The sequence below is a fragment of the Vigna radiata genome, chromosome 8 (assembly GCF_000741045.1).
Source record: "Vigna radiata var. radiata cultivar VC1973A chromosome 8, Vradiata_ver6, whole genome shotgun sequence".
Classification (NCBI taxonomy): Eukaryota; Viridiplantae; Streptophyta; class Magnoliopsida; order Fabales; family Fabaceae; genus Vigna; species Vigna radiata.
The window spans coordinates 43,373,136-43,388,592 of NC_028358.1; the positions used below are offsets into that span (position 1 = coordinate 43,373,136).

Here is a 15,457-nt window from a genome sequence, read left to right on the forward strand (position 1 = left end):
TATAATTTTATTATAAGTAGTTTTGTTTAGTTAATTTTTTAATTACAAAATAGTTAAATTTTTAAAAAATAAAGTCGAAAAAACAATTAAATTTTTTAAAAAATTATTTAGAAGATAAAATTAATAAAATAATGACTTTGTTAAAAATATTATTAAAAAATTGAAAAAAAATGAATACATAGAAATAATATTATTTTTTGTATATAAGTATATACTAAGTTATACTTTGATACTATTTCAAACAATAAAGGTTGATTACTGAAATTATAAGTTGTTATTATCATAAATTTTTTCAATAATGAACAATTTTAAAAACAATAAATAATTAATTATTATAAAAATTAATTTATATATAAATTTATAAATTAAAAATTATTAGTAACTAAAATAGTTTAAAAAAATTATAATTAGTTATTGGTAACTAAAATAATTTATATAAGATTAATTGATCTTTAAATTAATTATTAATATTAATTATCAAAATTTTGGTTAGTAAAACCATTGATCTATAAATTAATCTTAAAATTATTTTTTGTAACTAAAATTGATTATAATTTAATAAATTTAAATTGATAAATGATTATTTAGATGTTAAATTAACATTTAAGACCCAAATTGCCTCTTCAAATTATCTTTAAACTATATTTTAATTATTTTTATTTATTATTCGTACTTAATTAGGGTTTACCTATAGTGTAAAATTGAATATAAATATATAAATATGTATAAAAGAAAGAGAAGTGAATATTTGTATTGTTCAAAAGTGAGAGATTATGACGTGTTGAGTTACGTGTGGGAGACACCATCGGTGAGTGTGAAACCATTGGAGGTTTGGTCAGTGTGGTGTGTGAAAATGACATGTGTGAGGTGGCATCATGAATCGTCATGCACGTGTTTTTTATCTCTTATTTTAATGGAGCAATGGTTAAATGCTTGAAGAGAGAAATCATAAATTGTTTATATTAATTTAGAATTAGAATGTAACAAAGGAAAAAGAAGCGGTAACCTAGCACATGGGATTGGGATTTCGAAAGAGGTTGTTTTCTTTTCTTTCCCTTCACACAATCCTTTCTTATTCATTCCATCACAATATTTTTATTTATTTATTCATTATAATGCATAGAGAATTCCTCTCATAACCTCATCAAATTTTATTAATTCATTCAAAATTTGTTTTTAAAGATATTATATAAATATTGTAATACTTTATTTAACTTTTTTTTAAGTAATTGTTATTATCATCTTTTATTTGTTCTTTCTTATTTTAATGGCTTTAAATGTAGTTTTGATGAAAGTTTATTTAGATAATAGTTGTTTTGAAATAGTTTAAAAAGAAGTGTAAAACCATAGTTATGAGAAAATGAAAAATTACTAATTTTAGTAAAAGTTGTTTTTGATTTTTTAACTTTTAATCTAAGCATATGATTTTTTAACCCAATATCTTTATAAATATTATAGTTTATTCTTAAAAGTTTGTTATGAATTACATTTAAATATGATTGATCAATATAACTCAATATAAATTGTTATCTTCAATATTTGTTGCAAAATAATTTATATTTTATGAATTATTTTTTAAGTTTGTTTCCATATATTATATCATGTGAAAAATATGTTGAATATTAATGATATTTTTTTAATAGATTATTACTATATTTACAGTTTTAATTTATTGTAATGTATACTTTTGTATATTTAACTTTGATACTTCAGATAATTTCAGAAAATTAATTAATGCTATGAATAATTATGACTTAAATTATAAGCATATATGAAGTGTATAATTCTTTTGGGTTCATTAAGTTTGAAATGATTTATGATTCATGATGGAATGTATATATATACTAATGAAAAAATATATATTATAATAAAAGTATCCAATTTCACTAATAACTTAAGTTATCAGCATTGAGAAATACTCAGTTGAGAAATTTATCTTATAGTCAAAAAACATGCACATCTGAAAAGGTAATCAAAATATATGCTTTGAACTTGTCTTGATCACTTAGAACAAAATGCATGTTAAAGTTATTGATGAATATAAATTCATATATATGTAAACAAATATATATATATATATATATATATATATATATATCTATATATCTATATATATATATTAGATGTTCAAAGTTATTGATTAATTGAAATATGTCATCAAAGTTATTTTTATCCCTGTATTTTTTTTTATTGTAATTGCAACCAGATTGAAAATAAAAACCAAGTTACAGGGGATTTAATTTTTCTTAAGGAGTTAAGATTTGAAATTTTTGGTGAATCAAATATATAATTTAAGTATAAATTGTTGGAATGTATGCATATATCTATCTATTTATCTTTTAGAGTTAATTTTACTTTTAATCTTACTTTTATCTATCTTGTATTATTACTTTTATCTTTTTATTCATTTTTATATTATTTGAATATATATTTATTCTTTTAGTGTTTATGTTTATTCTCTTTATCTTTTATAATTTTTTTGAATTTATTTTTTCTTTTATTATTTGTTTTATTATAATCACAACTAAATCAATTTTTTTCCTAATCTCGTAAGGTTAGTCAAAAGCTTTATACATATATATATATATATATATATATATATATATATATATATATATATATATATATATATATATATATATAATTCTCTAGCTAAATTTTTTTATTTGATGTTTAGAATTAAAAAGTTGTTTTTATTCACTTGTAAACTAGCTACCTTCAGTCTTCTCCACAAGAAGATTTTATCACAATAATTTATAAAAATATTTTTTTCAAAAAAATTCTCGAACCTTTTCCAACAATTCATGAACAACAATTATTCAAGAAACAAAAAACCGCTGAAAAGTTAATATAACTAAATAAGATTCTAAGAGAAAAATATACTACATAGTGAATTTTTATATTGATTTAACCATGAAATCAATCAAACCCTTGAATTATTAAGTTAGGTATTTGATCGTGATTAACATTAAATTGAGATAAAAACCAATTTATTTAGTTTTAATTGCTTAAGATTTTATCTTATTATTTTGTCTGTAATTACAATTCTCTCGCTGTAAACTTTAACTGTTCTATCTCCTCGTAGTTTTATCTTTTTCTATCCTATTTTTATCCCTGTGCCTGTTTATTTTATATTCCTATGTTTATCTTTATTTATTTACTTTTTACTATTTTATTTATTTCTAACTATACTATTTATTTTATTTTAAAATATCTCTCTCTCTCATTTCTCTTTTAATGTTTATTTTATTTTTTATCCTTTTTCTATTAATTTTATTTCAATCTCACTATATTTTCCAGTATATTTTCTCAAGCCTCCACGAGATTTCCAACAGTGACACCTTGATTATGTTAAATTTGATGGATCATGGAATCACATGGAAATTATTAAATTGGTCACTTTTGAATGTTTTCAACTTAATCATATGATTCCTTTACTATCAAAAGAATGTCAAAAGTAAGGAAACTACTTTCCCACATTTTTTTAGTAGCTTAAAAAAATATCAGTGTTTTTTAAATCTGGTTGTAAAAAGATGACTTTAGAAATTATCAATTTATACTTATCTAATACAAAAAATAAAATAAAATAGAATTATAAATTTATTTCAGAAGAATAATAACATATATTAAAAAGGGAACGAGAGAAAGAATTATTACACAAAAAGACTCCATATTGGTATCTAAAAGATATAATAGATAACAAAATTTTATATCACACGTGTAAATTCTATATTTAAAAAATATTATTTGAGACTGAACTGGTGCTTCATAACCTTCACATATATTAAAAAATTAATTATAATTTAAAACCTTATATTAAAACTAGACATTTTCTTATGCATTTAGATTTTAAAGCATCTCATGCTCATTTGGATACCTCTTTTAAACAATTTATCTAATAAAATTCTAAAAGAACGCGCCAATTTAGTGATTAAACCATAGTATATTGTCGTTCTCATACTCTGATGCTGAATATACAAAATTTTATTTTATGAATACATAAAATGATTTTCTGAATTGTTAACCTATTTAAAGGTATGTTATAACGAGAAATATTTGGTTTTGAATTATAATAATTATGATAAGATTCCTTAAAAATAATAGTCATGATAAGATGTTTACCATTTCAAATCATTTAATGAAAAATTGTGTCTAAAATAACAGGCTCTCTTAAATTTTATAAGAACATGTATAAAAAAGTAATTAAATTAAAATTTTAATCATTTTACCGTATTATTTTTGTATGTTAATCGACATTAAAAAACTATATATATTTAATCCTTACTCGAAAAATTATCTTTACAATTGTTCCTTCCTACCTACCCTTTACTAAAATTATAGCTTTTTTACACTGCAAACGTCATTTTTCTTTCACATTTAAATACACGAAATATATATCTGATCTTCATCGATGCTACTTTACATACACAGGAAAAAAAAACACAATTTATTTATAATTTAGTTTGATTTAAAATTGAATTTCAAACAATAAAACTTATGGTTAAATTTCAAGATGCAAATAATTGGTATTTAAAATTCAACTAAAATACGGTAACAATCTATCAATTTATTGAAGTAGTATATTCTTGAAATAAAATTGTTTTAATAAAAAGAATATTTTAATCATTTTGAGTGAAATTATAATGTATTTTGGTTTGTTTGAAATGGATCCACTTTGTTTATAATTTAAATCAAATAAGATAAAATGTTCTTTTTACTAAAACTTAAAATGTTATTTCAAGAATATATGACTTCAATAAAATGACTTCAATAAAATGATAGATTGTAACCGTATTTTAATTGAATTTCAAACAATAAAATTTATGGTTAAATTTCGAAATGATTTAATTAAGGGTTAAATATGTTTTTAGTTCTTATATCCTTTCTACCCAATTTTTTTAACTTTATTTGCGGTTTCAAACGCATTTCTCAGTTAACATTGAAGCAAAAATGTGTTAAACAATGTAAACAATCCAAATGCTATAATGAAACGTGCTTGAAACAGCAAATAAAGTTAAAAAAATTTGATAAAAAAACTAAAATCAGAGTAGTTTTCTAAAGTTAAAGTACTAAATTGTATCTTAGTTTGAACGAAGAACTAAAACCAAAATAGTCCAAAAGTATGAGGACTAAGAACATATTTAACCCTTTAATTAAAATACGATAACAACCTATCAATTTATTGAAATCATATATTCTTGAAATAACATTTTATGTTTTAGTAAAAAGAACATTTTATCTTATTTGATTGAAATTATAAACGGAGAGGATCAATTTCATAGGAACAAAAATACATTATAATTTCACTCAAAATGATTAAAATTTAAAATTGTTAACTAACAAAAAAAAAGATAATGTTCTTGATGGTATATTAATCCTCATCCTTTCAAATCCTTGACCTCCAAGAACCCAAAATCAATGGTCCTGTTGACCTAGCACCACACCGAAATAAAATTTTAATTCAAAATACAAAAACAAAATTGAACGACCTCGATCGAATCATCCCTTTTCGAAATCGCGAAAATGAACGGCGCAGCGGTAGTTAAAAAAATACGAGGTAATTAACCCGGGAAAAAAGGAAAAAAAAAAAGAAAGGAAAAAAAGGAGGTAAGTATAAGCAGGGAACCCCTCGAGGCGCAGGTTAGCGTTGAGCCTAGAAGGCGAACCCGAACGTTAAAACCGCCTCGCTTCGTTCTTTCTTTGTTTCTGAGTTATAAATAAAGAGCTTGCGTTTCCCGGCGAGTATGCAACGAAGCAAAAGTCGCAAAAGTGCGAAACCCAAGCCAAAAGCTTTCGTCTTTCTCGTGGGTTCAATTTCTCAGCTTTGGAAGTTCTCGCTTGGGCTCTGCTGAAGAAGAAGAAGAAAAGCAATACACTTGACGCTGTTTTTTTCTTTTCTTTTGGGGCTGTGTTTGGATTAAATGGTGTTTACGTGTTCTGGGGAAGGAGAGAGCATGGCCATGGGACCCGAGAGATCGAAACCTCTTCACAATTTCATGTTGCCCTGTTTGAAGTGGGGGAGTCAGCGCCACCTCCGCTGCACCAAACTCGCCTCTGACTCCTCCACTGACACCGGAGATCGCCGATCTCCGGCGCCGCGGGAATTCGACCCCCCACCTCCGGTAAATGCCGACTCGCGACTGCGTCTCAAGCGGCCGCGATTCCTCGGCGACGAGGGGATCGACGCCGTCAGGGAGAAGCTCATGCTCGATCTCAAAACCGAGGCCGATAGGATGAAGGACGCGATTCTCGGCAAGGAGGTCGCCGAGGACAATGATGTTATCATCGAGGACGCGCCGCCCGTGACGGTGGCGGTTGAAGAGGAGGCGCAGCCGTCGGCCACCGGAGTGAGGACGTGGAATCTGCGGACGCGGCGGGCTCCCGTTACGGTCAGGATTGACGAGAGGAAGGCCGGGGTAGGGACGTCGTTTTCGCCGTTGAGGAGTGTCTCCGGCGCCGGAAAATCGCCGAAATTAAGAGGGTCGCCGGAGAAAGAGGAGCGACCACTGAAGTTTTCTCTGACGCTGACGAAGAAGGAGATTGAGGAGGATTTCATGAATTTGGTGGGCCACCGGCCTCCCCGCCGGCCCAAGAAGCGACCCAGAAACGCTCAGAAACAATTGGATGTAAGCTGATCAATTCGTTACGTATGTTATTTCATGTCATTCTTTATGTTGTGTGTGTCGGAAAGAAAAGAAAAAAAACAGCTCTTGAGTTTGGTGTTGTTGTGCAGACCCTTTTTCCTGGTCAGTGGTTGTCGGAGGTTAGTGCTGATTGCTACAAGGTTCCTGATGAAGCCGAGACTGGCAAGGTATGCATAATTCTTTTACAAAGTTTTTCTGTTTTCTGTTTGCTTTAATAACTTTGCTCGTTCGAATTGATTGGATTGTGATTTATATTTTGTGTGTGGGGTTTGATTTGGCAGAGGTAGCATTGAGGTTGGCGAAAGGTATTTTGATGTTGGCTGCGGAGGATGCATATGAGGCTGATGGGGGATTTAATGGATGGATGGAATTGGTGGTGTTTCCCAGGAGCAGTTGATGCTTGCCTTTGTTGATTTCAATGTTGCTTTTCTACTTCAGAAATATAGTTTCATTCTTTTGTTTATAGAATAATACTCTGAACAGTGATGATTGTTCCAAATCACATATGGTTTACTACTTTACTTTTGAGGCTGTATGTAGCTTCAAGGATGAAGTTATATTGTTGGAACTTTAAACTTTAATTTGAAATTATAGATTATGGAGCTTATATTTTCTGAGATGGTAGTTTACTGAATCCCTTCTTTCTGATTATTTTTGGTCACACTGTTTGAATATGACCGTGCTTGTGAGATTGAAATGGATGTTGTTTCTCCTTATTAAGGCTTTTTCCCCTTTCCGATGTGTATGTTTGGGACACGGTGCTGGTTTGGCACAAACCATGGTGGAATGGAGTCATGGTTTATTTAGTAATGTTTGCAGTTTCCTCTGTAACAAGAGCTATGCATAGTGGTACTGTAACCACGAATGCAGTTCTATCCGGTGCTATCCTACCCAAAAGATAGCCAGCTGCTACTGTTTATCCATTGCAGAGGTTAGAATGCAGGTCGATCCAACATCCAGATGGCGCGAAGAAAACCTCCCAACATATCTAACATTTGATGAGATGAATAACGGCTAATCATTTAAAACCATGCAACAGATCTCTAATATATCTCTTCAAACCTTTCATAAATCAGATTGAACTTTGTAAAGTACATATTTTTGGCTAAAATGCTTCACTTGTTGACTCTGCAACATACTAACATGAGGTAGAATTGTGCAGCTGAACCTTTCTGCTCTTCCAGTAGAGCTTTAAAACTGCAAACAAAGATAATCTTCCTAGGGTTCGAGATCAACATTTCCATTGCTACAGTTCTCTATTTTCTTTGGTAATCATAAAGATCCATTTGTTTAGAAGTAATGTATGTAATTTATACATGAGTTGGAAGTAGTTTATTTGATTCATAATTGTTACTTGTAGTAAGAAAAAGTAATTATTATTGATGAAATTACTGTTGCATTAGTATATAGTCTGATTTATTTATGAGTTGAAAATAATTTGGTAGTCAACCCTCTCCAATGAGTCTTGCATGATCTACATGGGTGTTGGAAATGGGAATCTTGTCCACAAAGGTTTTATTTCGAAAAGACGCATTATGAAGTACTGTTACTTATAGCGTACATGGCCATAAAGCTTACATGGTGGCCCGGTGATCATGGTTTTGTTCAACTTCCTCAGAGTCCTAGTTTTTAATGTTTGCCATCAACCTCACTCGTAGATAGATTTTTCAAATACGCTGCACACGTCACATACTGTGACTTTCTTTATTCATTTGGATCAAAGAGGGTTAGGTGAAGAGTTAACAATCTTTATGTGTATGCATGTAAAAACCATAACTCATCCTTAACATTGTAGGACAATTCATTTCCACACATGTTGCGTTAATCTTCATTCCGTTGAGTCTGTCAATTGTTTCTACATAGGGACAGAGAATATGAGGTAGATTTATTCATTGCAAAAAAACTTAAATATTAATAAAATATTGCAAAAAAAAAATAATACAACAATTTACCATAACTAAAAAAATTTAGTCTATTTATAAATTATAGTACACAAGTATAACAGTTACTTAAACTCATTTAAATTACACTTTTATAGTTCACAATGATTGGTCTATTGTATATAAAACAATGATATCTTACTGTTCCATAACGTTCAAAAGTGTAAAGTATGGATCTACAACAATGTTTTGGATTTGATCTAATTTTTCATAAGCAAGCTTTAGTAAGTATATATAAGATAATTTTCTCTCTTTTACATGTCCATTTATTTTATACTCATGATTTTGGCTTCTTGATCACAAATAAAATAATGATTGTTGTTTCAAATCATATCAATCTCCCTTCCAACTGTTTTCATTCCACACTCTAAGGACTCACTAACTATGGTGGTTGTAATTAGTTCAAGTAAAAAGTCTATCTTTCTCTCTATCATCATTTCTACCTTCATTTAAAAAAAGTGTTAAAAAGATACAAGTTTTTTTATTTCAATAATTCTTCTTTTTTTATCTCCCAGATTATAAAAAATGTTAAACTTTTTTTATTTCATTTCTACCTTCTTTTTTATTTTTCAATACATTTAATAGTCTTTTCTATTACTTTTGGTAACTTACAAATAAAGATACAAAATATATCTAACTACAAAAATTGTAGGAAGCATAACTTTCTTCCAATCCATTAATATTTATGTTCTGAAAGAGATGGTTTACAAATCAATCTTTGTGGAACAGATGTCCTTGTTTATCTCTTTTCTTAAATTTGTCCCAAGCTTTTAAATGAATATAATTTCTACCTCTATTACTTTTATATAGATTGACTTTAAATTAAAAAACTTGTTCAAAACATCTCAAAATTACTACTTATTAGTTTGTTTTCCAATTCAATTTTTAATTTTTATGTATTTATTTATATATTTTTACACTCTTATTAATTAAATTTTAAATACATATGTTAATTTTAAGAATTTATTGAATCAAAATAATTTTTATAAAACTAGAAATCATATTAAAATTTTAAGTTTTCTAAAATAAAAAAAGAAAATGCTTTTATTTAAATTTGGAGAGAATTAAATTGAGTTAAGGAAAATAATGAATCTAAAATTGTCTTTAAGGAAAATAGAAAATGTTCTGTAGACACTTGGTTAATGAGAAAGAGAAAATAAAGAAAGAGTTGGGAATGATACATAACATTAAATATACAAGTCTTTGAATGTCACTAGTTGACTCTCTTAACAAATGCAAATCACAATTTGCAAAATGTCCACTTGCTTTAAGAAAAATTGTGGCCAACACACATATTAAAATTGTTATACAATTATGTAAATTATGAAGTTAATAAAATTTGTTCTAATAATTTTTTAAAAATATTATCCTTCTTAGAAGAAAAAAAAAACTAAAAGAATGTTGTGTATCAGAGTTACTCAATTCGTTATGATAGATTTTTGGTTACTAGAACTCTAAAAAAAGCTCTAATATCATCTTAGAAAAAATGTTTCATTAATTCAATCATAATAATTATAGGAAAGGAAAAACTTATATATATATGTGAGGATGAAGAAAATTATCCATGTATAACAAACTAAACACTTGTCATGACAATATTTACAAAACTATTTAGGGAAGAAAAAGTGTGCAAAGGAAAAAAAAATATAACAAAATGTAATAAACATAATTAATAATTTAGTAATATTATATTTTGATTAAACTTATTTATGCAAGTTAGATTTTCTTTAAAGAGGAGCAAAATTTTCAAGAAACCAAAAATTACATAAAAATGTGATGAGTTGCATTTGCAATTGGATGTTTCCAAAACAAATAGTTTGTAAAATACCATCATTAATCACCAATGTTATTGTATACAAATAAATGTCATGATTTATTAAAAAAAAGAAAAAGTTCGCGAAACTTTTAATGACTATAAAAAAATTTTAAACTTATCGATTAAACAATTGAATTAAATGCTCTTTTATAAATTTTAATTGTTATGAGTAAAAAGTTCTACATTTTTAGTCCCACTTATAGCGACGTTTATAAATTGAAATGATAATATTATTATAACTTTTTAACTTAATTAAATTTTAAGTCATTGTATATTTATGTATTTTTAATTGAGTTTTTACTAATTTTTTATATATTATATTTAAAATTTTCATATTTTCTAGATGTCGTCTTTTAATTATTTAGTTAACTAAGTTGACATTTTTTTTATCTTGTCATTTTTTTTGTTAACAATATGAAGTTTTATTGTCAATATAAAATGACATTACAATATTATAAAATGTATGACTTTATTATTTTTATTTAAAATATATTAAAAAATAAAGACAGTTCATCACAGTGATGTTGAGACAATCCACTCATGAAAAAATACAACCTTGTTATCGAATAAGTTTTCAGAGAAAGAAATAAAAATTACTTATTTTTACATTAACTACAATTCTATTTTTATATTAACCACGTAATTTTATATCTTCTAAGACGCAGGGACAATCATGAAAAATAATATAGTAAGATAACAATCACGTTATTAACTTAACAAAAAAAATAAAAGATAGAAACTCAACAAGTACATAATTTTTTAGAAACTAATAGTAAAAATAATAATAATAAAAACTCAATTTTAAAAATATCCAAATCTTAAAACTAAATTACAACTAAATTACTTTTATGGAATAACTCTTGGTATATATAGTTCATTTTCAGGTTAAATTTAAAATAAACAAATGTAGTTCTTATACAATTTTTTATATTTAATTTGGTTTTGTAATTTGAGATATTTGTTTAGACTAATCTGAATATAGATTTTTCTATTCGACTTATTTATTTTATTTATTTTCATTAAATTTTTAAGATTGTATGATTTTGTAGTTGTTTTGGGATGTAGAGTTATGATTAATGTCTAACTAACGAGATCTAAAAATTGTCTTCTACTACAAGTTTTATTGTAATGGTTCAAGTATCTGAAAAAAATACTTTATATGTAAAAAATACTTTATGTTAAAGTTAGTTCTACATTTAACAATTCAAATATTAATAACATAGTAAATATGTTCTGGATTGATTTTTTGAATAATAATATTCTAATTATATAACACTTTTATTTTTATAAATTATTTAGCATCATAATTAATTATCTTGACCATAATCGGACGTTTAGACTTTTTGACCGTATGGTCAAATATTTACTTGTGCATCTTCTTAATAGTTGATAATTTGGTCTATGACTAACCAGATAGTCACATGGTATAGTGTTAAAATTGATTGTAATATGATAAATAAAAATTTATACTAAACACTTAAATATTATAAGGGTTAGATCTCGTATTTCTGTAAAATTTGTAGTGAGAACGAGTATCTATATTTGTAATGTTATACTCAAATGATTTAATATAAGTTACAAAAATACTTCCATCATTTTTAAATAACTCGTGTAAAAAAAAAATAGAACAAACAATTTGAAAATCTTATAATTATATAATTAAGTAATATGTGCTCAAATTAGGTATCCAAGGAAAATAATAAGAGGTCTCGCAATATTTGTTTTAGATGTGAAGTGGGGTCACTTCTGAAGCTATCTAATCCAGCCTTCGTGTATGCTTCACCGTTGGTAGGTGTATTTAACAAAGGTTATTGATGTTACAGTCAACAAATCGTCCATACTACAAATTCAATGTAATGGTATTAAGTGCATAATCACCTAGGTCTTTTTTTACCTGTATTTATAGTTTTTTATATGGATTTGAGATTAGTGAAATTTTAATTCTGATCCAATTTCAGTCCAATACTCCTAATTACCATTTATCTTAATCCTTGTAAAGAAAACTTGTTTATTGAATAAGGCCGAATGTCTCTAATGATAGTCGTTCGATATTATCTGTTGGTTCAACCATTCCCTCGCTGTTTTAGCTTTCTTCTTCTCCAAAACCGTCTGGTTTGATTGGTGTGAAATATAACGTAAGATTGTCGAGTCCATACGATATAATATCTTACATGCATGTAATTCAAAAAACTGCAAGTCAAAAACTTGTACATTGTTGTATTTTCCAAAATTAAACATGAAACATCAAATAAGTGAAAGGTTGAGATAGCAATATTTTAAATTTTTTGTAATTTTTTTAACTCGTTCTCTTTAAGCAATTAGTAATCTCAAACTGACGATATTAGTCACATATATATATATATATATATATATATATATATATATATATATATATATATATATATATATATATATATATATATATATATATATATAATAAAGCAAATGGTATGTATCATCATCATAATGTTTCCTTACCGTGGTTGTAAGTCATCCATCTCCATATATTTTATTTTATAACCGAACCATCCATAATCCTTTTCAAATACAGATCACACTATATGCAGAGCCTTGCACTTAATCAACCTGTAAATGGAAAATAAGCTGAACATTAAAAAGAATAAATTTGTTAGCCATTTTGTTGATTTGATCTGACCAAAAATAACTATCATATGGTAATTATTGTGCATTAATCGATTACATTTTGATCTAAAGTCTATTAAGATTGGTATGTTATAAAGCTTAAAACTTATCTTAGGCTTCAAAATTTATATAATAGTGTTATTCTTAAAAGACTTTTCAGAAATTTGAAAAATCTACCTTTTGATCTTAACTTATAAGAAATTTAGTACTGATAACATTAAAGTATTATCCGTTTTAAAATATTTTAAAATTAAAAAATAATATATTTAAATCATTCGTGACATCGATTACTAAGTATTATAAGTTTATTAGATATACCGAGACGCATTATATAATTATTTATTAATATAATGCCTTTTACCGTTCTTCGCAACGGATAACTTATTTAAATATCTCATACACTAAGAAGAGTCAACGAAACCATAGTGAGTTAATAATTGCAATTTTCATTTATTTTGAATAAAAGTGTTTGACCAGGACCAAGCATAACAGGACAAATACTCTGTGAAATATATCCATTTTCTGACTAAGTTTACAAAGAAAGAAACCATATTTGACCATCTCTGTTTAAAAGAATTTTTTATGATTAATAAATTCTATAAAAACAATTATCACTCATACTCTATTATATTTCCATAGAATTATGTTCTCAGAGATGAAACTTTAAGACTTGGTTGACTATATTTATATATAAAAAAAATACTATTTTCTATAAAATTTATTCACATCCGCATATGTTTCATAGAATTTTATATATATGATATTGATTTTCTGCCCATATACAATAAATATTGAGAGTTTAATAAAAGAGAATTCTGTGGCTCAAACGCCGATAAAAACTATAAATATAAAGAGGTTTATTGACTTGGCAACGAATCAACTTATAAAAAATTAAAAACAAAGTTTAATTTTTTATTTTGTAAAATTAATTTAAGTGGATAAATTGATCATGTAGCACCATCACAAGTTCATTTCGGTTTAGAGTTTAAATAAGTTAAATCAACGTGTCATTGGCCTACCAAAACGAGTCAAACAACCAGAGAAATATTGTAATACTAATCGTCAACGTATTAATAAAAAAACATGAGCAAATAATATTCAACACAATATAGATATGATTAACCACTTATCTATTAAAAAATTAGTTTTATAGAAATTTGTTGTATTTTAGGATTTATTCACAATCACTCATTCACTATAAACTATATAGTATTACAAAATAATTATAAGTTATTTAGTTACTTAGAAGAATATAATGACAATTAACTAATTTATTAGATTACCTACAATGGAAAATTAGTTTATTAGACAATCTACAATAGAGTAATTTAAAACTCATATTAATAGAAGTATTTACAGTTATGGAATGCCTCCATTATTATATTTATCTATGGCATACAACGTCTCCCATCACACTTTATAAAAAATTCATTACGTCCAAATCTACCTTACACCTAAGCTAAAGTTATTTGAATTAGTTTTCTTTTTTCACGTCCAAAACACATTAAGCTTTTTTATACATTGATTCAAACAATTTCATCCAAAAATATATTAAGTGTTTTTCAAACCAAATCAACCAACTATTAAAAATAACATCTATTTATTTTTAAAACCAGGTAATATAAAAACGTTGAGTTTTTTTTTTTAATTAATCGACCCATTTCTATTTTTATGATATTATTTTATCTATTAATCTTTGTCTTTTACCTTCATTTTTCTTTTTATATTATTTTTCTTATACTTGACAAATGAAAGAATAATGATAACAATTAAAAAGTCATTGTGCTTGTTTTTCCTTTTCTTTTTATTCATTTCTCTTTAATTTATAATTAATATTTTGTTATATTTCGTTAAAATATTTACACCTATTTTTATTTGAAAAATACAATTATTTACGATTTTTTTTAAAAAAACAAATTACTAACAGATCAAAAAATTATTATTAATAAATTATCGACGAATATTGATGGAAATATCTATTTGTAATAAAACATTTGAATTACAAAAAGATTTTATAGAAGGAACCAATACCCACATATATTAAAATTATAAAATTTATTAGTAAAATCCACTGATAAAATTGTCAACAATTTTTGTTATATTAGTAAAATTTGTTAATAATTACTATTTTATCCACCAATTTTTTCATTCATGAAATTTCATATGAAATATGGTATTTTATTGTAGTAGACTTGAATGACACTAGAATATCTTTCATCTTTATTTGTTTTATTTTAAATATTTGAATTAAAAAAATATAAATATATATTGAAAATATAAGTAAATAAATAATATGTAATTTGTATATTTTAATACACTTGAAAAACCCATATAGATCGTTAGTTAAAGAAAAAAGTTATATTGTTTGCATGATATTTCCATATTTAAGTTATGTTGAAGTTATAAATAAATAA

At 26.0% G+C, this 15,457-nt stretch overlaps 1 protein-coding gene across 1 annotated transcript; it reads left to right on the forward strand.

Moving 5' to 3' along the window:
• The first annotated feature begins 5,641 nt into the window (after nt 1-5,641).
• On the forward strand, nt 5,642-7,261 carry LOC106771294. Its single transcript, XM_014657248.2, has 3 exons — nt 5,642-6,626; nt 6,734-6,811; nt 6,926-7,261. Exons 1-3 carry the CDS (start codon nt 5,922-5,924, stop codon nt 6,929-6,931), a joined length of 789 nt encoding a protein of 262 aa, XP_014512734.1. The 5' UTR covers nt 5,642-5,921; the 3' UTR covers nt 6,932-7,261.
• The last annotated feature ends 8,196 nt before the right edge of the window (nt 7,262-15,457 follow it).